Source organism: Labrus bergylta, chromosome 17, assembly GCF_963930695.1.
Source record: "Labrus bergylta chromosome 17, fLabBer1.1, whole genome shotgun sequence".
NCBI classification, from domain to species: domain Eukaryota; kingdom Metazoa; phylum Chordata; class Actinopteri; order Labriformes; family Labridae; genus Labrus; species Labrus bergylta.
The window spans coordinates 19,749,850-19,777,009 of NC_089211.1; the positions used below are offsets into that span (position 1 = coordinate 19,749,850).

Below are 27,160 nucleotides of genomic sequence, written 5' to 3' on the forward strand. Positions count from 1 at the left end.
AGACAGGCAGAGATAACAGCATGTATTTACATAAAGCAGCATGTAATGACGACCAACAGCCACTAGATGGAGCAAGACAGAGCCTAAATGAGGCCTCTCTTTGAAATGCACAATAGGAAGGAAGTACTCAGCAGTGAATTGCTTCCTGACTGCTTAGATGGATCTCAGAGAACTTAAATGGCGTGGGGGAAAATAGCCCATTGCGAATATTAAAGCTACGCTTCTTTTAATTCGGGTTTGCAAAATAAGTAGGCCATCGGGGTAAAAGGAGACATCACATGATATAGCCTACAACAACTTCTTTTAATTGAGAAAAATTATTTATGTGCTGATATTTGTGTATAAAAGTTAGTAGGCTATTTAAAAGTTGTTTTGCTCATATAAATATTAAATAAACCTAAGTCACAGTACATTTTACTCCCAGTTGTGTGCGTTGCTATAGAAACGATTAAATGACATCCCCCCCCTTGCGGAGAGCCAATGGACGGCCTCAGTAAGGTGTCTGGTTACTCCCAGTCAGCCCACGCTAGCTGGGCTAAAGGAGGGGTTACTCCGCTCCTCAGCACTTATGGTGCCCGGGCTGTGCTCGAAGGGAACCGAGTTCTGTTTAGTGAGCATCAAATACGACTTTTAAACAATTTGATACGAAGAGTTGTTTTATTTTTTTTGTTTATATACCGGCGAGCTCGGGATACACAAAGTCCAATGTAGTGGATTTTTTTTTATTTATTTTTTTTACTGCTTAAAGTGGAGACCTGTTGCCTACCTTGCCTTGCCTTGCCTTGCCTGCCTGCCTCGCCGACTACCAACTACCCAAGATGTTGCTTTGTGGATGGGATGGCCTCAGGTCCCGTCTGTTTGCGCATTCGTAGCCTCGTCGGAGTACGAATATTTCCCTTTAAAGTTATTTTGTAGCGCTTCTCAGCTGGTAAGTGACAATTTCAAACGCTTTAAAGAAAAAAAACTTTATTCTAGTAGCCAAAGCGCTTTCGCGTTCCGGTGGCCAGCAAGTTGTCCCCGGGAAAACTGAGTCTTGTTATGCCTGGGCGAAAACGTCGACGTTTCTTTTTATCTTCAGAAGTCTTGTCAAGGATGTTAACTTGTAGCTACTACATTGTCAAGCTTCATATCTGAATGCGTTGCTGTAATGTTGTACTAACTTCCCAACAATACACTCCTAGTTTCTGACACGGGGCATCTATAGTAACTGTGTTTTGGAGGGATAACATTGTGTATTGCTTCAAGGTTCATCCAGAAAATAGTCAACATTTAACTGTATAACATTCCCAGCAGTACATTTTCAATTGTGTCAGTTCAGACTGAAGGTTTTATGGGGGTTGTAAGGGAGGCATTTGTACCCCTTCCCCCTTCATTACCATAGAAAAGTAGTAAAGTTAACCTAATGTCAAAGGTCATGAATGTTTTAAATATTTCATCCAAGACTAAACAGGAAGGTGGTTGAGCAACCTCGTCGATTGAGCAAGATGTACACCCCCATCTAAAGTGGTTGTAATGGTGATGGTGGTGTGAGCATCATCATCATCAAAGGGGAAAAAAAATTGGGAAAATAGTCAGTGGGTTGGGTCTGTGTGTGCTGGGAAGATGTTGAGGGGAGGGGAGTTGAAGTGAGTTTTTTTTTTTTTTTTTTTTTTGCAAAACCATGCTCTGCATGTCACGGTACTCATAGCAACCCTGTGATTAACAGAAATGGAGCGGATGAGGTGGAGACTGAAATGAAAAGTGAGGTCCGCAGGTCCAGAGCAGGGCTGATAATCGTGGAAACGTCGTGGCTGGGTATTCAGGCTGCTCTCTGACCCTGGCTGAGCTGAAAAAAACAAGAAAAAGCCAACATCCAGGGTGGCTTTATTGGATAGGGAAACAAGTCCACAACAGGGAGATTCCAGTTCAGTACTGTAATGACCAGAGTTGTGTCCATAAACGCTAAGGTTAACCTAGATTGTTTGATCTAAGAAAGCATATTGGCTATTTGATATTACTTTCTAAGTGGGTTAGAGAAAAGTGAAAAGCAGCCATTGGGGTGTTCCCTTTCATGTAGGTGAGTCACTTCATCTGCTCCATTGCTGCTACTGTTTCCTTTACACGAAAACTTTAGAGGGACACAGCTGTGAGTGACAGCCTCTCTACTTAAGAAGAATACATCAAGTGCTGTGTAGTCACAATCACAAAAGGCGGAGGTTCTTCAACCGTGTGTCTTCAGATATCAGCTGAATGGCCATACAATCTGGTTTTGGTTTTCTGTACGCATTTTGAAAACATCAGTCCTTACATCATCTGTCTTGTTGCCTCCAAAGAGATCTTGATCCAGGCCTCTGTAGACAACGTGTGTGTTTTGAATTTGAATTGTGTGCTTGCAGGCTGCATATAATTCTGGGAATAGAGGTTCACTCAGAGTTTGTTGTTGATGTTTCCTGGCACGGATGAATTGAGGAAGATTTTCACCCCATTGTTGGCGCGCAGTACCTCCCCTCAATCGGCTTCTGTTCCAAATGTGTTTGCCAGCTGAGACCTCGGTTTTGATGTTTGGAGGACATGAATGAATTCCTTCTCATGTCTTTCGTTACGCGTTATGATTTTGGAAATAGAAGTGGGATCTGCTGTTTTCATGGGCGATTGCTCTGAATGTTCAGTTTTAAAAAGATTTTGGAGGAAGAAAAGTTGTGAGAGACTTGCTTTTTCTCTGACGGGCACTGACACAAAAAAAAAAGCAGCGGAAACTTAAAATGATGTGTCCCTTAGGGCTAACTCAACTGTATTGCAATTTTTTTCAGGGGATTGTTTTTAAATCCACTTCGTAAGTTGTAGCTGTGTCACTGACAGGAAGGTGGGAGGAAAGCAAAAGCCTGTCGTAAGTACAGAGTAAGAAGCACTGTCACGTTTCCAGGATTATTTTTCTTTAAGTTCTTGTGACCAAGACTTTCAAACACTTAGCAGCACCAGCAGACAAAGCCTTGTTTAGGTTATTTTTCTTGCGAGCTATAGTGTGGGAATACCTGAGAACAAACATCCCCACTGTTTGCAAAAGAAAAAGAGAGCGAGGCGCTGAAGTGGTGATGGCTGTCTGCTCTCACTGTTTTGGGCCGCTGCCTCCTAAGCCCCCTCAATAATGAGCGGGACCATAGTCCAATGCGAGAGGAGCTGGCCCGCACAGCAGCCTCAGCGCGGATAAAAAACATTCCACTGTAGGTCTCTGTTGAAATAACAAGGGCCGCAAAACAATCAGTCTTCACAGCACCCGCTCTCCCCATTCTCATGGGTAATGAGCAAGATGGGTAGTAACCCACTTCGCCTCAGCCTTCAACGCCTCCCATTGACTAGAATGCTTAACCTGCATTCCTGCATACAGATTTAGGCCTTACTCATTAACTTTCTTCTTCAAACTGGGATACGCAGAAAGGACGTTGTTTCACGTATTACTTTCAGAGATGAAGTCTGACAGTAATGAGGAGGCTGACCCAGTTTATGTTAAAGGTTTTGATAAGTGACATACAAAAATTAGGCTCAGAATGGCAATCTAAAGACGACTGATGCATCATTTTTAAAAAACGTAGCCTAGCTGACAATGTGGCTCTGGTGATCCCTATGTTTGTTAGTTGGTTAGCTGGTCCGTGGTAAATCCACTACTTCTGGGCTGAAATGATACTGGATGGATAATACCCAAATTTGATCGACATTTATTTGTTTCCAAAGGGGGGGGGAAATATGGGTAATAGTTTTCCATACTCTCAGACCATCCTACAAGCACTTTTCTCGGCTAAACTGTTGGCCTTGCTATGTGATTAAAAAATCTGTAATGTTCAAGAACAGTGTCAAATATTGAGAGGACAATAAAACCCTTTTCACACATACGGGAAATCTCCTGAAAAACTCCAGAGATTTGGCTACCCGGAGGTTCTTTAGGCTATGTGTGAACGCAAACAGACGCATTTTTCGCGCAGACTTTACCCGGAGTTTATCCGGCCAGACCCCTTTAGTATTTTATCCGCAGAAAATCCGAAATCTGAACGCGGCCGCATATACTCCGGAGATTTAAATTTGAGCCAATGGAAAGAGAAAGACGTTTATATACAGTGACTGCCTAAAGATCTCCGTGCACGTAATTAAACGGCTGCATTCTGTTTTCTGTTCGTCAGTATGTTGTTCTCCTCTCTTTTGTGGGTGTTGTCATTCCATTGGATTACACATAGCATTGATATAAAGGCAAATATTCTCATTATAACGTCGTGTAGCGGACTTTGTTGCTTTGGCCGCTACTTCCGCGTTGTTTATTTACGTCACGTCTCACGTCGGGAAATCCCCCGCCCCCCCTCCCCTCTGACAGGGAAAGTCCCCCGCTGTGAGGAGCATATGTGAACGGCTAGGTCGGGAGAATCTCCGGAGAAGTCCTCCTGTAAATATCTAGATATTATCCGGAGTGCATATGTGAAAACGGCTTATGATATGCTAGAACAGAAATGTGCATATCAACCACAACTTGGAGCTTTTGAAGTCTCTTTGCTACGTGGCATGTTTGACATGTCACACACACACCTAACCGTGACATGTTGTTTCTGATCTAAAAAGAAACACTAATAGCAGAAGTAGTTCTTTTTCACTGTAAGATCTTTGTGAACCACATTTTTCTTGCTCCTGACTTGATCAGCGATTTCCCTAGCCCAGCTTGCACTTTCACCTACATCAATTATGATATTTACTTTAATGAATACGTTTAAAAAATGAACCCACAATTTGTCAGCTCAAGCTAAAAGGGTGCATTCCCACCTCAAGAGTCAGAAATAGGGATGCGCCAATTTGAACATCCATATCGGCCCTGTTGACAGATCCCAGTAGCCGATTTGTATCGGATGTATCGCATCAGTTTAATGCTGCAGCCAGTGTACCCTTCTGCTGATTCAGAGAGGGCCTTTTTAATAGCAAAGGAAGTCACCTGTTGGACATACCGGTACTCTGCAAAATGTTGGCAGCGAGGGATTCTTGCACCTTCTCTTGGGAACGATCAGTTTGTAACACAGGGCAATATAGCTCATTAGTAAAACAGACACATTGGTAAAAAAATAAATAAAAAAATATCTGTATCAAATGGTTAAATATTTATTGTCAGCCCTGATTTTCAGTATCGGTGCTATCTCTTGTTGAAACACAGCAGTAAGCAAAATGGCAATATATCAACACAACAGGTAGAACATCAGCACCAAAAAATTCATTATAGTAAAACAAAAGATGTCCTGCTTCCCTCATCTATAAATCAATGTTAATCTATTTAACAGCGATTAGGATTTGAATATAGATCATCCATTTGGCAGGTGGACACTGAAGTTAACCTGCACTGTGATCACAGAACAAAACCAAATGTGATCCTAATCATCAGATTCATTCATCTTTGCTATTAAGCCCCTTTAAGTCTTTGTTCTAGGTCTGTGCAGCTGCCAATCTCCATGGAACAGAGATAGTGTTTGCAGTTTAATCCATCCATGTTGTTTGGCTTTACTTTCAAAAAGGTTTGGAAAGATCTGTTTTTAAATATTTATTTCTTTAAGAACAGTGGTTCGACAGGGAAATAGCAAAGATTTAATGTGGTGGCAGTTACTTTGTAGCCATCCCGGAGACATGAGTCATGTTCGGCTGTGACTCGTTTTGTGTTTGTATGCATTTTGTTGTAGTTTAAAAAAAACTCTGTGTCGGAGCTGTGATCTTACAAGTCCAAATATACTCTGTATACTCTTTAATGTGGGTTTTGCTCCATGTAGTCTATTGTTTGCTCAAATATGTAGGGATACAGTTAAAAAGAGAATAATGCGAGGACTGCAATGAAAGAAATCCTATTTCAATCCAGCAGGGATTTTTCTTTTCTTTTGGATTTCAGTTCTTTAACGTTAGGTTATAAGCAGTTTCTTTATTAGGTCTACCATAACTCTCTATCAGTGCCATACTTAGCTTTAATGTCTTTGGAAATTAGAAGTTATACTCTAAAGGTTGAGTCCTTAAGGTGAAGTTCAATGGGAAGGAGAAAAATGGAGTGAGAATAAAAGAATGCTGTTGATTTCCAAAGCCACTCAAGCCCTTTCAACCAAATCATTTCTGGAAAAATCACGTTAGGTTGGGCAGGGAAACCTCAACAGACGGATAATTTGAGGCAGATTGTAGAGCATGGGAGACAGGCCACCTTAAATCACTGTATTTCACGCTCCAAAGACTATCAATCTTATCCTGACATGTCCTATTCAGGGAGTGCAGGTCTCTGTTTGTGCCCTCTTTTCTGCGTGGCTGCCGTATATCCTGAGCCTTGTCTAGAGCATTGTGCTCTGTGAATCCTTTGCGTTTCCCTACACATAGAAAATGAGCATGAACACAAAAACCTTTGTTTCTTGAAAGCATGTGTCCATTATCTTAAAACGGCCACTTTGGAGAAATAAAATACCAGCACACTTATTTCTAAATATAGTCCAGTGCAAAGCTTCAGTCACCTGTAGAGTTGACTCCTCACTTAAAAATGGGCTCTTTTGCAATTACCACCTATCCACAAACTCACTTCTAGTACCTGCAAGAATCATGCAATGTATGCATATGTACCACGGGTGCTAAAGTAGTCGAAACTGGAGCTTCCTGATTTGCTCACATTTGCATCAAGGCAGGATTTGGAAGATTAGACATCATTGTCACTGGATCACAGGAGCTGTGGTTTCGACTGATAAGAGGCAAACTTATCACGTGTCATTTCTCTCATTCTCTCATGCAGGGTTCTGTACGATTGACTTTCAACTGATTTGTGGCCTTTTTAAGCTTAGATATATCGCCTCTGAATTTGACCAATTGTTTTGTTTTTGGATAGTTACAACTGAGAAAACGACACCAAACCCTTATGACTTCAATTTAAATCATAAAGAAATCAAATCTTGTAAGCCAGCCAGCCTTTTGGTCACATGAGCAAATTCAAAGTTTCATCCTTAGGCATTGCGTGTTGTGGCCCATGTGCACTCTCAATTCAAGTGAAAAGATTTAAAGGTACTGCTTTTGGATAGTAGTGCATATGATTTCACATAAATCTGAGTATGCCTTTCATAACCTAAAGTACTTAGGTTGAGCTTTTCCCAGTTGTAGTTTTATGGCATGTAATCAGGAAGCACAAGCAGCATTAAAGACCAAACCAAAAAAAGTGCTGTTATGCTTTTCTAGATTAGTGTCAGCTGGAAGCTACTATCTTAACTCTCAGAAGCTTGTAGAGGCTCTAAGTAATAAACTGGGACTTTGTTGAATGTAACTCAAGTAAAGTAGGCTGTGTGTGTGTGTGTGTGTGCATGCACGCATCATGTGCTTGCACTACCTCCTCAGTTGCAGAGGATGATAAGATGGCTTACATTAAGAAGACGTGGAGGTTGCCCAAAGGATATGAGAGAGCATAAACTGTTGATCAGAGCTGGTGTTAAATGAAGCAGTGCCAAGCAGTGAAATGTTGGCTTGTGGCTTTCATGATCTACTCAGTTTGTTTACATGCAGTTAGAAAAAGTTGACTGTGTTGTCTTAGTCTATTCAAAACTGCACTTTAAATTGCAGGCACACATGCTAGTCCGACTGAAATCTCACTAATTCTAATTTCTCAAACTCTTAACTAACACACCTCGATAATGCTTTGGGCTTTTACCCAGAAATCGAACAGCGTAAATGTGTAGCGTAGCAGAAATTGCGTAGTTGTCTGCCTTTGCATATCCCCATTAGCTAGATGGATGGTGTGCTTCACATTTGTGCCCCAAGTAAAGCTTAGAGTATGTATGGATGTACAGGGCTGTAATGTTGTCCATGTTTTCACTGATCGACATACCAGTTTGTGCTTCCGAACTTGCTGGGAAGATCAATCGGAAGAAAGTCCAGTATTAACTGGCTGAAAGGGGTCATATTGTCACCGACTGTAGCGGAGTCGGCTGTACGTCCGCCAATAAATCTATTCTACCCCGGTGCTTGTTTTCCTGGGAAAAGGACAGTCATCCAATTAAACGACATTATTGATATATAACATGGCTTAACTTCGCTCCGCGTGTAAACGTCAAAAGGCCAATCAGCACAAGTAGCGAGTGGATAGGGATAAAATTCTCAAATGTATCGAAAAACAAAACATGAAATTAGTATTTATTTACCTGTTCATCCTAACTGAACATTTTTGATTTCTGACATTAAAAGCACTGTCGGGGACCTGCCCAGAGATTTTTTTTATCAATAGCGATGAAGTACACATCAGTCTGACTAGCACAGTAGATGTAAAGTGCAGATGCACTGTGTGTCTCTGACCTGGTTTAACCCTCCTGTCAAAAAAGTGCACACTGCTGTAATTATGATGAAAGCTTAGTTATGTGTTCATGCGCTGGGCTAAATCATTTGTGTCCCTTTTTTGATTGCTTTGCACAGGGAAGATGCACGTGTCTCTGGCAGAAGCGTTGGAGGTTCGAGGAGGTCCGCTCCAGGAGGAGGAGGTCTGGGCAGTGCTCAGCCAGAGTGCCGAGAGCCTCCAAGAACTTTTTCACAAAGGTAAGAACAAGAGGAATCTAGGGATGTCAATCACAGGTTTCATCACAATACAGTGTCATATAGATTCTTTAGACATTGACACAATATCTTTCCGGTATCACAATGTATGGTACAATATAATTTTCAATTGATTTAATTCAGAGGCCTGCATTAGAACACATTGGCCCATTTAAAGCTCTCAGATGAGTTAAAAAGGTTGCTACTTGAGAAAACTCCAGTGTGCTGTGTTATGGCTTTAATTGTGTCATCTTAAGCCCCATTGACACTGGCGGTCAAGGCACAATATTTACGCCCCTGTGACGTCTTGCCTTTACTGTGAATGTCACAGAGGTGTAATGGGGGGGGGGATGAAGTGATACCCCCCCCCCCCCCCCCTGTATTAAAGCCAGCAGGAGAGAGCAGAGCTGTGTGTGTGTGTGCATGTCTGGGAGCTTGTGTATGTCGAGCTCCCGCTGTTTCTTCACACGTCGTGGTTCTGCAATGCCATACTGCAATGGGAAAATTCATAGACTGGGCCCTTTGTTCAATAATGATCACCTGAAGAAGACCTCTGGTTGAAACGTTGTGATTAACTAAATATTTCTTGTGGCATCTTGAGCAAGTGTGCAGACATATGTTCTTCACTACTGACCTGCACCTACATGCTGTGCGTATAACTAGCCCCTTTTTCAAATTCACAGACCGGGACACCAATATTACGTCGTTGTGTTATCAGTATGATTGCACAAAGACGCAACGACAGATTTACAGCCCCGTTGGGAAAAAAACAAAAAAAAAAAACACAATCTGAAAAGGGCTGTTGGCACTGTACATTTTTACCAAGCAGCCACTTAGATTTATTTGTGTGACATTCTGCATAAATCAGCTTTACCTCAACATCCAGTTTTTGCTGACTGCTTACATTACAAACAATCCTGGCATGCTGGAAGGAATTCCATCTCATCAATAAGTCCTGAAAAATATGTATTTTGTGCTGCTGAGTTCACATTTATAGCAAAAGAATTTGTCAAAAATGCTCATGTGTGTCATCCAAGGTTTCTGAGATGAAATTCAGAACGTATTGAGGACTAAATGCAAGGCCACTCTGAGTTTTTCAAATGTTTGTATTTCAATCTTTGCACGATATTGTGCTGCAGAGATTGTTAACACGTCCTTCTTTTTCCTCCGGTGCGTAGTTGTGTAACTATACTGAGTAAATTGTGGCCTTCTCATGTGTGCAGTTTTAGACTGCTGAGCTGAGCTAAAATTTGAAGAGCAGATGTTGGAACCCGCTATTATAGAGTCACTGAGCTATGTAGAGAAGTATGTTTACCACGAGAGTGGATTAATAACATCAAACATTTAAACTTCCATTTCTGGGACATCTGTCACGTGTCCTGGTCATTTCTGGGACATCTGTCACGTGTCCTGGTCAAGCATAAAAAAAAAGAAACAACAAAGGGCTGGTTCCTCCTTTAAAAGCATAAATACTCTAAAAAACAAAAAAAGCCTTTGTTTAGCTGAAGCAGATGAAGTGGTTCAGGCAGGGCATCTCATACTTTATATGCATTTCTTTTTCATCCGTTTAGGCTGAAGTTTAAGTCAATGTTAGCACATAAACTACTGATGGATTGGACAGGCCTACCATTGACTTAGCAAACTTTTACATGACTTTTCAGACACTCTTTCAGACATTGTGTATAGTCTCACGTTGTCAAACACTAAACCACCAGCACTGTGTGGTTAGTTGCTATGTTTGCATAAGAATAACTTGTTTGAAGAAGCAATGTGTGAATATATCTGATTTGTTAGCAGAATTCCTCATCGTTTTGTCTATAGAATATTTAGGATCAAATAGAAACCACTGTGTTTTTTTTTTGCCTCTACCTGCTTCTCTGCTGAGGCCACCTACCGCTCTACATCTGCTCAACCTGTCGCTCTAATGAAAGGTTTGCTTGAGATGTGAGAGCATGGTATACTGTGAACTTTGATGGCATCTACTTTTAAAGGACAGCTGCCAGCTAAAGATAATAGTTTAGAAAAATTTCCTGCCCCTAACTCAGATAGCAGCCTATCAGACTGACAATAGCGCTGTGCAATCAATTGCAATTTCATCGTTATTTCAATATGAGCGATCACACAAAAGTCTGAATTTATTGCAACAAATGAGAAAAAAATCTTAAATGTAAATAGCCATGCTCTCTCTCATTCAGCATGCATACATTTTACCTGTAGTTTAAAACGCACCTGAGTATAATGGCCATGCTTTTTACACCAATTTGATGCAGTCAGATGAGGTTTGAAGCTATTTAGCTCCTACACTAAATTTAGTGGTTGAAAAAATCACTGGCTTTATTTTGGATTAAGGAGGGACATGCTGCAACATGCACTGTGTAAATGTGAAGCCAGCAGAAAGACATATAAATTGTGTGTTACTCATTTATTGCAGGCCTATTGAAAAGACTACAAAATTCAAGGTTAAAGAGCTCACAGTAATCTGTTTCCTTTGAAGTGAGGAGGGAATCAAATGGTGCAAGTTTGAAGGTTTTTTTTTTTAATAAGCTTAAAAGTCAGTTTCCATCTGGTATTTGTCTACCAATATCCTCAGTTTATTGAGACTGATTTATTTGTTATCCATAATAAAACAACGAATATGCTCAGATTGAGTCATGCACATCTGCTCAATGTCCCTTGACCAGAGTAAGCTTTTTATCTGAGATACACCTACTCTTTTTTTTTTTGAGTAAGATGTCCAAAATGGTCACACGAGTTTCAAACAGGAAACTTTTATTTACTTAATAAATTCCAGCTTTGGAAAGCAGATATTTGGTGCCTCAAATCCCGTTCCTCTGTTCGTCTCGCCGCTCTTCTCTCTTCTCGAGTTGAAGTTTCAGTAAAAAGAAAAGAATTTTGCAGCGCTGCTCAAACATTCCTCTGTATATTTTTAAAACATCCTCTGACCATAGCGCTGGCTGTGGCTTTGTAGGAAAGGGAGAATTACGTTGTGTAGCCATTCCTTTCTGCTTCCATGTCCAACAGTTATTTTCTCGCAGGCTAAGAAAGCAACATGTGTTTTTGTTTACTTCAGATTTCTCGAGTTTCCATAAATGCCAAAGTCTTAGCGAGAAAAATCCAATGTGGTTGGATACGGTTGCAGGCAGCTTTTAGGATATAAATGCTTCGACAAAACTTTGATGCTATTATCAAAATTTAAACCTCAATACTTCATATCAGCTGTGTGTGTGTGTACTTGTGTGACATTAGCAGGGAAATGAAATAATAGCAGCCTTAATATGTTGTTTCCTGCTTTTGTTCCTGATTATATCTCGAGTGGTTAAATCGTCTCTTTCCCTCTCCAGACCCTTCAGCCATGGGCTTCATCATCTCCCCCTGGTCCCTCCTGCTCATGCCCTCTGGAAACATCTCATTCGCAGACGAGTATGTCACCCAGCAGGACCTGAGAGCCTTCACAGCTCCAGAGGTGCTTGAAGGGGCCTCCCTATCTACTGTGTCTGACATAGAGAAGGTATAAAACCTAAATATCACACATTCTTTTCAGAACACAAGGGATTGTGTTATCAAAATCTTACAATGCTTCACTGTTGTTGTTTTATTACTACTTATTCCAAAATATTTTATTTAAGCTCCATTAGTTTGAATAACACACTGTAAGTCAAACGAATGCTTCTATATGACCTACAATAACAAAATAGGCACTGGCAAGAAGAATGATTCAATTTATATAGTTTTTTTTTATGCTTGTTAAAGCTGCCGCAGGTTATTAGTCATTCAAATAAACAGATCTATTATTTTGGCGGCAAAGATCCACTGGGAAAATGTACACAAACCAAAAGGAGCTTTAGAACTGGAAGTCTGAAGTTTTGGTAATCTAGTTTATTCTGTTTTTTTCTTGTGATGAACTGATGCACATTGTTGACTTTGACTCGTACTACAGTCAAAGAAATAGATGAATACATAGGTAGGTAAAGGTGGTGTTGGAGCTGCTGTAGTTGTGACAGGGCAGTACGTTGTTAAATTAGGGCACATCTTTGCCTGAGTAACACAACACAACTCTGGAGCTACATACTTATTGTTTGCAGATCCAAGATGGTTGTTGAGTTGCAACATTTCTAAGTGAAGTTAAGGGCAAACATGATATCTCCTGCCATGCAGGATGACTTGTTTTCCTAATGCTCACGAACACGCCCCCTCTTTTCCTCTGGTAGCACAGCTAAAATCTTGCATGACTGGATTCCCGTCCTGGCATGGTCCCATAGACCTCAACACATTTTTGTGCTGAGTCAGTTTTCCAGCCGTGGTCCCGCCTCTCGAGCCAGCTGAGTTATTTCAGAGTAGAAAATCTAATCTGCTTTCCCCATTATCAGAGGCTGTGGGTAAACTCACGTCAGCTGCAAGTGCCGCAATTTTCCTTTCCACTTTTCAACATTCGAGGTGGCGTTGTTGCTTTAAAATTAGGCTTTTTAATTTTTTTCCACATTTCTTGAGAGTGTGTCTTTTAAGTTTGTACTGAAGTTTGTTCCTGAAAGACCTTGAAGGTTATGTTGCATTCTTTGGCAATCCCTGAATTATTCTTTCCTCTACCAAGCCCAACATTCAAGGGAAGTGATTTCTCTCCCAAGCAGTGAGGGCAGAGTAATAAGAAGAGGGAAATGGAAAAGGGTTTTTGGATTTAGGCTGAAAGCCCCTGTCCTTTTCCTTTCCAAATAAGTATGAATTCAGCTTTTATTACACCCAGCAGTTGTTGAGCTTTATTATGTCTCTCTGTCCTTCCTACAGGGCCTCAGGACTTTATTTAGCAGGCGTCAGCTATTTGTTTATATTGGAGTGAAACAAAACTTTGATGTTCTTAACCTTTCTATGTGATGATTTAACCTTAACTCTTGTCTTTTTGTTTTTTCTATATATTCTCAATCAATGTTTTTATTTGTTTTGCTCCAATTCATAACAAATATTATGTCAAGACACAAAAAGAGCATATCTGGACCTTACTCTTTGTCATATAAATGAAGTACAATATTTTGTATGATTCAGAAACAATGTGTTTTTTTCCCCCCACAGATGCACATGTACTCTTTGGGTATGACTCTGTTCTGGGGGGCAGACTACGAGATCCCCCAAAGTCAGGTAATTTCATATTAAGGATATGCTTCCTCCCTTTAAGCCTTGGTTATAAAGGCTAATGTTGATGACTACAGATGTGTTTATTATTTTAGGTAGACTTTACAAATTAGCTTTTTCTTTCATGTTTGCACTGAGAATCTAAGACACTGACTGCAGAACAAACTGGACTGGGAATTATTTAACAAGATTTGAGCCATAGCATACAGTATTATTAGCAGTTGTGGATATTCAAGCGCAGCCTGATTTGAAATGGGACTTAACTTGTTTAATTTGCACACTTGGAATGCATATAGAAAGTTGACACAGTTAATATTGTTGCTTAGGGAAATAGCCACACCCAAAATATTTTTGTCAAGGTTAAAACGTCTCTTTCAATCAGTTTTTATAGTTTTGAGTACTCGTGTAGAAAGTCACAATCAGAAAGTGGAGGAACAGGAGCTAGTACTCTCATAGGTATTGATTAAAGTCAACATTCAAACATGCTGAATTTAAAATCTCACGTGGAACGCCTTTTCTTAAAATGACATCTGTTTCTAGATATCTCTTCTGAGGAGGAAAAGGTTCAAGCTGTAAATCTGGAATGTGTCTGTATCTGCCAAGACCTCAGGAGCTTGTCTGGTTCTCTGTGTTCATATCTCTGCATAGATGATCATGTTTTATCCTTGGCCGAGTGTTGACATTAGTGAGAAAGTAACCCTTTTTCATGTCGTCATGCTATAGCTGTGATTATATTAGCTTTAAAAACGTTTGGCCAAAAACAACGTGTTTGTAAAGCAAGCAAGTAAAATGTTCTAAAAGTCACTTCATCAGACGATGCATGTCCCAACACCCACCATGAAGCAAGTATCTACTGCATTATTTTTTGCATACTGTGCAAAATATAATCCATCTAATGATCCTTTCACTCACACTGTATATACGAAAAGAAAACTAGCAAAGCATTGAAGAATTTCCAAAAGTGTACAAAGGAGTATGCTGTCTTTGTGAAACAATTATGTGACTGCGATCATGATTAACAATAACACCCAAGTGTTATATATCTGGGTGCCATGATAGAATGTCCAATGCTTTGTTTTGGATGTACAAAGCAAAGTATTCAACATGACGGTGAGTGAAAAATGAGCTGTGGTAATGTCTCTCTAATCCAAAACATTTCTGTGCCCATGTCGGTCAGTTTGATGACACAGATATCTGATTCAAAAGTACCCGTAGGACTCGACGCTTTACAGAACATGCTGCTCTTTTTCCCTGTGTGAATGCCAACTGTGATCATTCTGGTTTCTGTGCAGCCTATGAAGTTGGGGGAGCACCTGAACAGCCTGCTTCTCAACATGTGTGATGATGTTACACTGAGTCGAATGTCGATGCGCACGGTGCTGGACATCTGCAGCAAGCACATTCGAAACTCCAGTTGTGACCCTCCCTTCTCTTATATCAGAAAACTGGTCCGGTTGGTACTGGGCAGCCTTTCCCAGGTAGGCTTGTTTCTTTTTCATCGAGAGGTCAAATACAATATTATAACTCTTGAGTAGTGTTTGTGCTTACTAGGAAACGCTTCCAAAGGAATTTTATTTTAAAAGACTATTCACAGCTCCTTTTTTAAAGCCCAGTAGGTTTGTTGAATCACACAACACATAATGGGGCTCCTGTTGATACAAAATGATTTCTGGATGGATGACTCTCAGGAGGAATGGCCCTCTAACTTCCGTTCTTTCCCTTCCTCGCCCTTGTCTTGCCTTTTCACCTCCGGCTCTTTGTTTTTCTTCCCTGCTCTTCGTCTTACTCTCAGTTGGACGGTCTGCTGACTGATAGAGAGTCTCTTCCGGAGCGGAGTAAGGAGATTCGAGAGAGGCTTAGGGGCAAAGGTTTACCCTCAGGTAACATGAGCTTCTTTTTTTTATACACACACACACACACACACACACACACACACACATTGTTGTTCCATTTGTTTCACATGTTGGATTGTGTTTACATTACGGTAACTTTTATTAAAAGAAGATTACTTCTGAATGTGTTCCCTTGGTTTGAATCTTTTCATCACTCACACCCTCACTTTCTAAGTATGCCGGAAAGAATCCAAAGTACACGAGGAACAACACACTGCGAACCTTGAATCGTATTTAATACAGGAAAATATGACCAAATCTTCCCAGTGGTTTCTGAGAGAGCTCCAGCAATTTTCCAGGCCACGGAAAGGAAAGTGGAGCACAAACATGGCTTGGTTGTTACAGATTATGTAAGCACGGCATGGCATTGATTACAGATGCATATTTTGGAATCACCAGTGAAGCTGCCCGTCTGCTGTTTGTATTAGTGCTTTGTTTCCCTGATTGAGCACCAGCCAGCCCTAGGGAAAGTACATGCAAAGAGTATTACTCAGTTCTTAAGTACCTTTCTTCTCAAGGAGCAGCTCCCTTCTCCCTCCTGTGTGCCAGTGCTTCCAAGTTGTTATTGCTGAATGAAGGGAACTCAGACATGGTGTCTCTTTTGTGTTGGACATTTAATATCTCCATTTCTTTTTTCTTTTACTGTTCTCCATATGCACATCATCACACAAGTTTTTTTTTTTGTTTTTTTTTAAACAAACGTCTTTGAAAAATAAGACATCCTGTTGAGAAAAAAGTTTTTTTTTTCTCAGTTTAGTCCTTGTGTGCCTCCTTGAGTTCCTGGAAGACAGTGTTTGAAGTGTTTCTCTGGTAAGACCAAGCATATGCTCTGTAGATTAAACCACCACATGCAGCGTTTTTTACAGGACTTGATGTCTCCCTCTGCTCCTTCATTTCTGCGTCTCTCCCTCCTGTTTAGCTTCTGTTTACGTCTTCACTCTAAAACTAGAGCTGTCAAAAACATGCGTAGTTGAAGAAAGAAACATGAATTACTCCATTTATACAAAGTCACAGGGTTAGAATGGATAGATAAAAATTGCTCATTATTGAAGCACAAGAACTTGTTTTCTTAGTTTTAACGATCAGAGCAAATTGGCTGCAGAACAAATTGAACTCTCTGGGGAATTGTTTGTACCTCGTAAGGTTTCTTAATTTGCTTTTTTCTTGTGGGTGTAATATGTTTACTTGACAAATTCATTAGTTTTATGTGCCAATAAGGGCTGCTACATTTCCGTCCCGGGGCTGTTTAACAGAAACTTATCATTAATGCTATCTTATCTTACAAATAACATCGGTGGAAAAACAGATCCAGGGCTTGATTAGAATATGAAAATCAGAATGTAAGAAGGTGAACGTTCTTTATAAGGCACCTGGCTCTAAAAGAACATCTGTAATCTTGCACTGTATTATTAGATGGTATATAAGCAGTATCAGGGCTGTCAATCATAATATCTCCCTTCATAATATCTCCCTCCTATTATAACAGAATGGGGAATCTGAGGACATCCCTCTGCCTCTGGAATTATTAATTTGCTGTAGCTGCTCATTTTTGAGTGGAGCGGCCATGAGAGGCCCCTGCAGGTGCTCAGGCAGCAGAGGCCAAGCCGGGGTATCAGTGCATAGGAGAGGAAGTCTGCAGCCCACAGTGCTGTTTTCAGCTGTCGTGTTATGTTGATATTAGAAATGGATGCCAGTTTGGACAGGCACTTAGGCATAATGAGGCGTACAGTATTTATTCAAATGTAAATCCTTTTTAATCCCTAACTAGGTCCTCTGCTCATCCTAATGTAACAAGGGGGGTGTTAATAATAAGGTTATTGTTTGGGAATTATATGTTTTTCTGGTTATCTTTGATACGGTCTCGATAAATTAAAATAAAACATTTGTTTTTTATTCATTTAGTTTCCAGCTTAACAATAAGACTTTGCTACAGTTCAGTCTGATCTTCTTGTCATTGTTTAATAACATTTGTTTTTCTTCTGCTCTCAGGCAGGAGTGCCGCCCCCAGAGTTCTGGAGCGCTACCGAGCCAGGACTCAGGAGCAGACGTCTCTTAACAGGGGCCTCAGTCGCTCCATGGGTTCTCTGCCAATCCAGGAATTATTGAAGGGGGACGAGGTGGCAGCCCTACAGTATTCACTGCCCAACTCTGATTCCCCAACAGACCTCTACTCAAGACCCCCCTCACTCCAGCACCAGCACTCCTATCCATATCTACACCCCCTCCATCCCCAGCAGAAGGGACGGCCTGTGGAACTGGACCGGAGGTCTTTACCCTTTCACGGTGGGGACCTGGGTCCTAGTCAGGCCAGGAAGAACTGGGCTTCCTCTGTGGACTTGGCTTACATTGACCCAGAGGCTCTTCGTTTTGGGGCTCTGGAGGACGCGCGGAGAGGCAGCAGTGCCATAAGCACTCATTCCATTGGCAGGCACAAATCGCCCTTTCTGTCAGGTCGGGAGTTGGATACTCGCTACTCGGAATTTGCTGGATTGAAGAGTAGGAAGCCTCATCACCACTCAGCCCTGTCTGTGGGCTCGGGTCACCCTGGCGCCTACGACAGGATAAAGGAGAAACAGAGGAAACTTCAGGTGCTAAGACAGGCAGTGGATGGTGAGTAAACCTCTCTAACATAAAATGCTTTAAAATGGAGCAGCTTTTTTCAATACAAACACCAAGCAAACTTCTTCCTGTGCAGATGTTGTGTTTCAGAAATTATCAAAAAATATCATATGACAAGAATGTAAATCAAACTTTAATGTAGTTTTGCTTGGCTGCTTGAATTTTCTTTACAAGGCAGTTGTATGATTTATCAGAAGTGCTGGTCAAAAGTTTAAAAAAACAACGTTTGAACCTCCCCACTCAAGTCTGCGTTTGACAGATTTGGTCGCTGCTTGTCGAAAATTAAAAGCACCAAGAAGATTAATTTTCCTGATCATTTGAGGGGAAGACAATAATGAAAGTTATCATATGTTCACTGATGGTCATTAAGTATGAGTTTACATGTTTACGCTTGTTTTAATGTCGTGGCTGTAAGGGTTGTCATCATACAATACTTTAAGCGTTGATACAATATTAGTCAAAACTATGTCGGCTGCTGTATATTTTTTTGTGTGTGCCAAAACTATATCAATGATTTGATTCCATGCCAACAAAGTCTGAGGCACTCAGTATTGGGTCCATTTTGGTTTATGACCCAAAATTGCAGGCAAACTCTTGCAGACTGTCTTTTATTGCACAAATCCATAGTCAATGGATTTGTGCTATTTAGATTGTGCTCTCTCTTGTTTGTTTGTTGCAGCTTTTTGTTAGGAACGTGACAAGATCTGAAGCTTTAATACTTGTTGATTCTATTGATCATTAAAACAACAGATTGTGTCATTTTGAGCACGTGGTAATGAAAAGTATAGAAACGTTTTGATTTGTTGATCATTTGGTCAACCTTAGTGGCTGTGTGGTTTTCAATTATTGAAAGTTGTTGATTGCATAAGACAACATGTTCACAGCCTGTGAGAGATGACTTTACAAAAGTACTTCTGACAATACTTAATACCATGACTTACCTGTCTTGTTTTTCTTTTGTGAACACAGACAAACAACCCCAGGTGTCGTTCCACTCAGCCTGTTTTTGCTGCTACAGCTTATTCAGATTATCAAATCCACATTTTATGTTGTCTTACTCATAATAACAACAACAACAAGGTCATAAGTAGAGCAAGATCATGGTACTCTGTTAACAGGCCTGAGCTTGTGTTCATTTTCATTATTGTGTAATGTGTGGTGCCGATGCTTTGTTTGAACATGTAGTGGATAAGCTTTAAAGTTTAGAGATATTAAATCGATGTCACATGGGAGGTGGCCCACCATTTCAAACAGAAGTCAGCTTTAGTTTGCTACTGAGACAATGAGCAAAATCGGTGAAATAAAGCCTTTTCAGGCCCGAGCTGTGTCATAAAGATATACAACACATGTCAAACTCAGTGGTTAAATGAATTTACCAGGCAATAAAAGGGGGGGCCAGCAGCGTGTGCGCGAAACAGGCTGCAGGGAGCCTTGAGCCTCGCTGATCTGAGAGCTGAAAATGTGACGGTGATGCGATGACGTGAGCAGGCAGACACACAGACTAGTTGCAGGTTGTTTGTCCGCCTGAAACTACCATGTGGGATGGGACCTGGGTGCTTGCTGGCTTGGATGAAGTATCGTTGGCAGTGTATGTGCGGAAGTGTTTAGACAGAATGTATGAGTCACTGGTGCAGAGGTTTCCAAATGGTTGATTCTAATTGCAGGCTAGATTAATTCTAGCCTGCTGCTGACTGTCATACATGCTATATAGCAAAATCCATTACTCTTTTTTTTTTCTTCTAAAATGACTGTGAGCACAGACATAAGCACATAGTTGTGCAGAGTATTTACAGACTGAAAAAAGCTACCTTCATTTTATCACATGCTTAAACCAAGCACACACAACACAATTGTTTGACACCTCAACAGTCAGCCACAAGAGCTTTAAGTTTCCCTTAGGGGCTTAATGCATTCTTGGTAAAGTCTCTATAGGCAGATAAGTTTGTGCAAAGAGTCACAAGTCGCTATATGGATCTGCTGGCCATCTGGGGACTGGAGGAGCATGAATGGCTTCATATAATAAACCTCTGTCTTTTACCTCTCCTTCCTTTTCCTTCTCCTGCTGGTTTCCCAAATCCCCCAATCTTTCGCTTCCTCCGACCTCCAGCCTCCCTGCTTTTCTGGCAGCTATTTTTAATGCTGACCGAGCCACCAACCAAAGGCATTCTTCTCCTCTCGACTGTGGCTTTTTATCCCCAGCAAATCCTGCCTTTCTTTGCTTCCCTCCCCCTTTGGCCTTGTGTTGATTGTAATCAGAAAGCACTTGGCATATTTTATTTCTTCATATGACGGTGTGAAAAGAGGAGTTGAAAATAAATAGAGGGGGTACAGGGGGTAGCCTCTGTTTATATTTTGTGCCTGCACAGAGAGAGGCTTTTCTTTATGTATTAGTTTGGATAAATACATTACGGTTGACACAAAGGAATATCTTCTCCCATCAAACTGACTGAGGTTGAATAAGAAGGCAGAGCCAAAGTATTTTTGTATCCCATCCCAGAGCTATTTGGCGACTGTATGAATGGGGCCTAATTGAGCACAGACCATTTGCAGGGCCTCGTGGATGTGTTACTTGGCAGAGACCTCCCTTTCTTTCTTTTTCTCTCACATTTTTTTTTCTGTTCTTTCCTGCAGGAAAGTGATGGCGCAGCAGTGGTCAGTGCTCTCAGGTTTCACCCAGTTACACATTGCTTTTTCATGCTGTCTGTGTGTGTGTGTGTGTGGGTGTGTGTTAGTGTGTGCATCTTGCATTCGTGTTCAACTGAATTACACGGGCATAACTAAACATTGTGTTTGTGCATGCCTGTGTTTGCATGGGCATGTTTATACCTGGTCCCCTATGCCTCACACAATAGCCCCCCCCACCACCCCCTCACCTTTTTGGTGCCAAGGTGCATCAGTCAGTAGAAACTTTCCTTGCAGATCTCTGGGCTGTAATTGGAGTCATGCGCAGCGGATGAGGGAATTCCAAACATTATTGGACTTTTCCGGCACTTGGCGGCAGGTCATGTGGCTTTGGACCGGGGCAGGTCCAGCTTGGACAACATTACCGAACATTGCAGTCTCAGTGGAAGGAAAGTTGGTCACCAAAGACCCACCTCCCAAATTCTCATAATTAGATCACATTTTGGTTTGTTGACTCCAAAAGCTGTGCAGGAAAAGATTATAGTATTTATATGAAAAGCTTATGACAATTAAGTTTATTCATGATCCTTTTTAATCAGCTGCCTGACTCTATTCCAGGGCGCACAATGAAGGTTCACAAGCACTCTAGGAATTTTGTAAATAGACATTTTCCAACAGTAACCTTTTCTTCTGCACATGCTATTTCAAAATCTTCACCCAATGTTGTTTTACCTAGTCATGTTGACGTGGTAGAGGGAGGAAATGATGTGTTCTGAAAGCTATTATTCACTTAAGAATGTGCCTCCTTCTTTCTCCCCAAGACCACCAGACTTTAAATAACCTCAGAGAGGTTGTGTCTCCTCTCAGCTTGAGCACCCCAAAAGGCCGTAACCTATAGAAGTTGTTTATGCTCTCACAGAAAGCTCGTGTCGAGGTGTCAAAAGTGCCAGATCTGCAGTGAAACATGGAGAGAAGGGAAAAATAAACAGGGGTGTGTGGGAGGGAGAATGAGAGGATGGGTGAAGGGAGGAGAGGGAAGAGAAGAGATAAATGCAGCTCGTATTTGTTATCCCAGGAAATGATACTCGTCCACTTAAAATGTGTACAGACTGTTTTTCCAACAAGTGCGTGTGACTCTCAATACTGAGAAAAAGACCTGATGGAGCACAGAGAAAATAGGGCCAGGCATCAAACTATGATTGAACCCATTATGGTTTTTCACACTTAACCTCACATAAATTATTTAATTACAACTAAGACTTCACTGTGACTGGACAAACTCCTCTTTTCCTTCTTTCATGTCTTCTTACGTGTCTGCTTGCTCGCTACTTACAATTGTACAATTGTATTATTGTATTGGAAGAGGAAGAGATTAAGAGAGTCAACCGATTCAATCTGAAGATCTTTTGTCTTCATCTGTTTTGCAACACTTTATATTTCCTGGCAAATGAACAATACCAGCCAGAGGGGAGGAGCAATGAGAGGCCACTTTTATACTACATGTTTATCTGTTTCGCCCTCTAGCCAATCCTTCCACCCATTTAGTGGAACTTTCAAATTGTCAGAAAGATATCAGTATCTTTCTAAGTAGCTGTGACCATCCCCAATTCTTTTCATTTTAAGTTGTGGTGCCTTTTTTTTTTTTTTTTAAGGTATTTTCTTTATAAACTGTTGTAAGGTTGGGTGATGTCTGCCAAACTTGCATATGTGGCAGTTCTTTAATATTGGACCTAGTTTCATCTGGGATTTTTTAGAACATGCTGGTTATCTGCATCCACAGAAGAAAATTGTAACTTCTACAGAAACTCAAATTCTCAAAAACATGTGTAATTGCACATATTCCAATATAGTCCACAGTGTAGGACTTTGTACTAGTGCCCGACTGATATGGGATTTTTTTGGGAAGATTCCGATATCGATATCGTGGAGAAAAAAAATCAGATACTGATGTATTGGCCGATATTTTTTTTTTAGATTTATGTTCGACCTGTAGAGATAGATAGACATAAGATGTACACAATTTTTTTGTGTTGATCCATCAAATGCTATTATCAAACACTTGTGGGAAAGATGTACGGTTTAACGTAGACAAGATGTTCACTCAACTGGAAAGTAACTGGGCATTACCGCTTGACACTCTGGAGAGTGATAATGCTTGTTGTAATCCATATAACACACCATTTGTAAAGCTGACGTGGTAAATGATTGTTAAAAAAAAAAAAAAAGAAGATTTTTTTTAAATTACTCTGTCCTGAGCAGATGATTGAAAACTGTTTTAAAACCATTCAGACCAGCCGTCTTTCCTCCAGGTTAGATTATACTTCATGCTGGAACACTATGCTTTTTACTTGTGATTAATCTCAAGACAGACACCCTTACAAAGACAAGTCTGTTGTTCTGTGTAACTCTTCTGAACTAAGCTCTTTGAGCAATGGCTGGGGAATGCTACTCATTTAAGCTATGTAGCTGATACTGAAGAGCAGGACTTTCAAGTTCTGTGTACCAACCAGCGAAACACATGACCCATGAGGCTCGGTGTTTAGACGGTTGTAAATGTTGTTTTCCTGTGTTGCTGCAGATTTTCAAGTCATTACTAAGTTTATCAAGCATTGCTTAGAGAAAAGCAAATACATGTGGTGGGCTGGTCTGCTCTTGTTGTGGTTCTGAAGAAAACCCCCTCAACAAAATGTTCTCTAACCTGACAGGAGGAATGCCTGTGTCAACTTGAGCGGAAGCAGCATTTCAATGAGTTACAGGTGTCTTTCCTTTTGATTGTTTACCAACAGCAGGACTAATCCATGCTTTGTGTTCTTCAGTCTTCTGGTTTGGGGTTACTGTCGGTCTCATGAGGATTTGAAACGACTCCCGTAAAAGAAAACGTACAGCTTGTCATCCCACCTGCTGTCCAAAAAGTCATACAACTTTTTATCGTTTTGTTTAAAAATAAATAACTAAATCAACTTCACATTATAAACAGCAAACAAGTCTGTATTACCATTTTTAAGTTGTCTCATGTGCATGAAGTTTATGGTTTTAACCATTTGTCGTCTCACAGAAACACTTCCTGTTTTATCTTACTGCATGGCTCATATTAAGTTATCTTTGAAAACACGGGCTGATTGTCTTTCTTCTTTTCTCAGACCCAGTCCACACCCACCAGAGGTACCATAGTGATTACAGCTCATCCAGTGAAAGCCCCTCAGTGACCTCCTCTGATCCAGACTACAGACATGGTAAAAGAAGCATCTGAGGGGTTCTTTAACATTGTTATTATACGGTTCATGGAGGCTTTTATAATACACCTTGTTGTGTGATATGTGTGTGTGCAAAGCTTAAGTAACAGGTAGCAGGTGCTGCACACACATAATTCATTTTGGTGCATGCAGTCGAGGTGAAATTGAAAAACCAAAAGAGCCATCCCTTCCTGTGTTGTCATAAATTGCCCATTACAGTAGACTCAATAAAACACTAGGCCTGCACGGTTTTCAGTTTGGTTCCTGCTGGTTTTCTTTTTATCCATCTACTCAAGAACTGATTTATACCTGGAACAATGAGCGAATCATTTAACAAGAAAACGAGCAGTACTTTTACTGCTCAGAGCTGGATTCCCTGTTGTCTTGTTGCAAATCATCTCAGGCACATTTTGGTACACACAACAAACAAAATCCACTGCTTCAGATTTTGGGAATATCTGAATATTTTCTTCAGTTGTTCCCATGTAACTGCCACGTCTCTCAGTCACATTTTCACAGTCAGGTAATGGAACTAGGTCATGTTCTTAGCAATGAAAGATTACACAAGGTAACATATCACACAGGCTACAATATCAAAGTAGCGTGGGAAGCCCGCAGTCTGACAGTTTCAGGTGACAACACAAATCTCTGGCTGCAGTATTAAGCAAAACTCATCAGCTCAGATGTAATCTTCCAGAATTAAGTTACACATATACCCTCCACTTCTGTCCGTCTGTCAGTTTAATACCTCAATGATGATATTTAACACATTGTATAGGCTGTTAAACAATTCATTTTCATATATGGTTTAGAATGGTCTTAAATTATGAGGGGTGGGATTAATATCAATACGGCAATACACCGTCATCTTGACTCATGGGATACAATGATCAAACCTGTTGTGTAAGTTATAAATATTTTAATACACGCAAAAATGGACTTCCCTGTCAATTTGACTCATCACATTGTCACTTCATGACTCCTCATGATGGTCATGATGTCGTGACTGAAGCTAATGAGAACGGAAATGAATAGACTAAGAATAGGTTGATAGTGGGATAAAAGAAGAAACAGCTCGATGATATCACACAGCAGTAAAAGGAAGTTGAAGAGCATGATATGAGGTGAAATCCACTCCAAATTTCAGGTAAAAAATCGACTTCTTTCGGGTCACTTCATATTCTTATTTTGCAATATAGCTTTATGAGTAGAATTGCTGTATTGTGATAGTAGTGTTGTCATGGGCAACATATCATAGCGCGAGTTTCCCTGCAGTTCCCACCACTTCCAGTAAGACATATATGCCTGAACTTATCAGTGCAGCTGAGACAGATTTAGCAAAGGCCAAAAGGTTATTAACTTAAAATGTTACTTAAGTTTGCTGTAATACAGTGATTCTTCGTGTTCTTTCGTCCAAATCTTTAACTCAGGAAAACAAAGCATTAAGACTTTGTGTTTATTTGACCCGATTTTACTATTCAATAACTACTCCTACTCCTTAAACACATGTTCATGCAGGTACATGTGCACCACAGTGTGGGTGTCTGCCTCAGAAGGGGTGTGTTTCTTTGTGTAGATATAAAAACAAAATTGACTCCTTTTTGTGATGATCTGTTATTTGGCTAATAATCCCATTTCTGTCCCAGCTAAGAAACCAGGCGAGGTGAGGAGGTTTGGCTCTCAGCTGGCTCTTTCCTCTGAGCACGATGCCCTGTCGCTGACCGGTCACAGTGCACACAGGCTCAGGTAAAGCATCACTGTTATGTTTTTAATCCCAGAAGCAGCCCTCGTACAGCTGCTCTCATCCTTAAATAATCCTCATCCAACATCATCTGCAAATTCAGTTCATCATGATGAGCGCGACCGCACACAGCTGCGGTGCGGCGCAGCAGGGTAAGCCCCATGCTTCCCTAGTGAGGTCATCTAACGTGACATCCACATTGAACAAGTTCTATCTCTCTAATCTCTGGCGTTACAGAGAACTGCCTGTTGCTGTTGTTATGCCTGCTGACAGAAAAACTCTGTTTTCTATCTGTCCCACTGCACTCAGCGCTTGTCGTCCCCTGTATGCTGAAAGATTACATATAACCTACTGTTTCACTTTGTTTGTACACATTGTGTCAGACTTCTCATCCTCGTGTCACTACTTTGAATTATTCATTTTATGAATAAACCAATAAAAATACAATAAAGAAAGGAAAAAAAAACACACATAAGCCTTGTTTCCGTTTAGACTTCCTCCTGACCCCACTCTTTCTCTTCTCCCTGTAGGCAGTATGAGGGGGCAGCTGATGAAAGTCTGGTTGGAGCAGAGCTGCTCCTCCAGAAGCAGAAGCAGGAGGAGGAGGAGGTGCAGCGGCTCCAGGCTCACCTGGCCAACAGGCTGTCCAGGGCCAACCTCTACCCGCCAGACGACCCCCTGGCCCCACCTCGCACTTCCATGCTCGATCTCCGAGACCCACTCTACACCTCCTCTGTTCCACTTCGCAAATCCAAGGTGGTTTCACGCCCTTTTAACTCCCTTAAACAATTTCTAAAGATTTTAACTTTGAGGATCAATTCAGTTATTTATCCTAATTTATCCCGATAGTGACAAGACCACATCAAAACACATACATGACTCAACCAACTCCAAAGTCTTTTAAAAAATATGTTTCAATGCACTTAGTTCAATGCCCTCCCTACATCCAAGTCTTACTGTTTATTTTAGAATAATTAATAATGAATGTACTATTTAATCTCCCATGAGCTCATTGGCGACTCCTTTTTTTGCTGCTTTGCTGACTGGAAGTTTTGTAAATACAAGATTGCTGACTTGGAATCATAATTATGTCAGCTTCTCCGTGATGATTACAAATGAGTGGGATTGTGGGACATGTGGGGTTTTCTGGGTAAGAAGTGATTTATGACTCCAGCTATCACAAATTTAAAATGTGTTCACACATGTGGTAAACGTGGCAACCAATCTGCTGATGCTGGCAGTAAAACCTTAAACGTTGTATATTAATTATAATCCTATAAGTGAATTACTCTCTCACAGGCGAGACATGTTAGCTGCAGTGTGTTTATGCTTGATTGCAAAGTGACGTCATTTTGGACGTGAAGGATTTCAAGTCGGTAAGAAGAAAAACTTCAACTCAT

At 40.8% G+C, this 27,160-nt stretch overlaps 1 protein-coding gene across 3 annotated transcripts in view; it reads left to right on the forward strand.

Moving 5' to 3' along the window:
• The first annotated feature begins 591 nt into the window (after positions 1–591).
• The window catches only part of ptpn13 (protein tyrosine phosphatase non-receptor type 13), a 48,453-nt gene continuing 21,884 nt past the window's right edge, over positions 592–27,160 (forward strand). For all 3 annotated transcript variants that reach the window (XM_065965675.1, XM_065965677.1, XM_065965678.1), the window contains exons 1-10: positions 592–928; positions 8,416–8,535; positions 11,874–12,040; positions 13,594–13,659; positions 14,946–15,131; positions 15,446–15,533; positions 17,535–18,155; positions 23,927–24,019; positions 25,666–25,765; positions 26,291–26,516. In XM_065965675.1, coding sequence (XP_065821747.1) covers positions 8,421–8,535; positions 11,874–12,040; positions 13,594–13,659; positions 14,946–15,131; positions 15,446–15,533; positions 17,535–18,155; positions 23,927–24,019; positions 25,666–25,765; positions 26,291–26,516 — 1,662 coding nt within the window. In that variant the 5' untranslated portion in view covers positions 592–928; positions 8,416–8,420. The remainder of the gene's footprint in view (positions 929–8,415; positions 8,536–11,873; positions 12,041–13,593; positions 13,660–14,945; positions 15,132–15,445; positions 15,534–17,534; positions 18,156–23,926; positions 24,020–25,665; positions 25,766–26,290; positions 26,517–27,160) is intronic.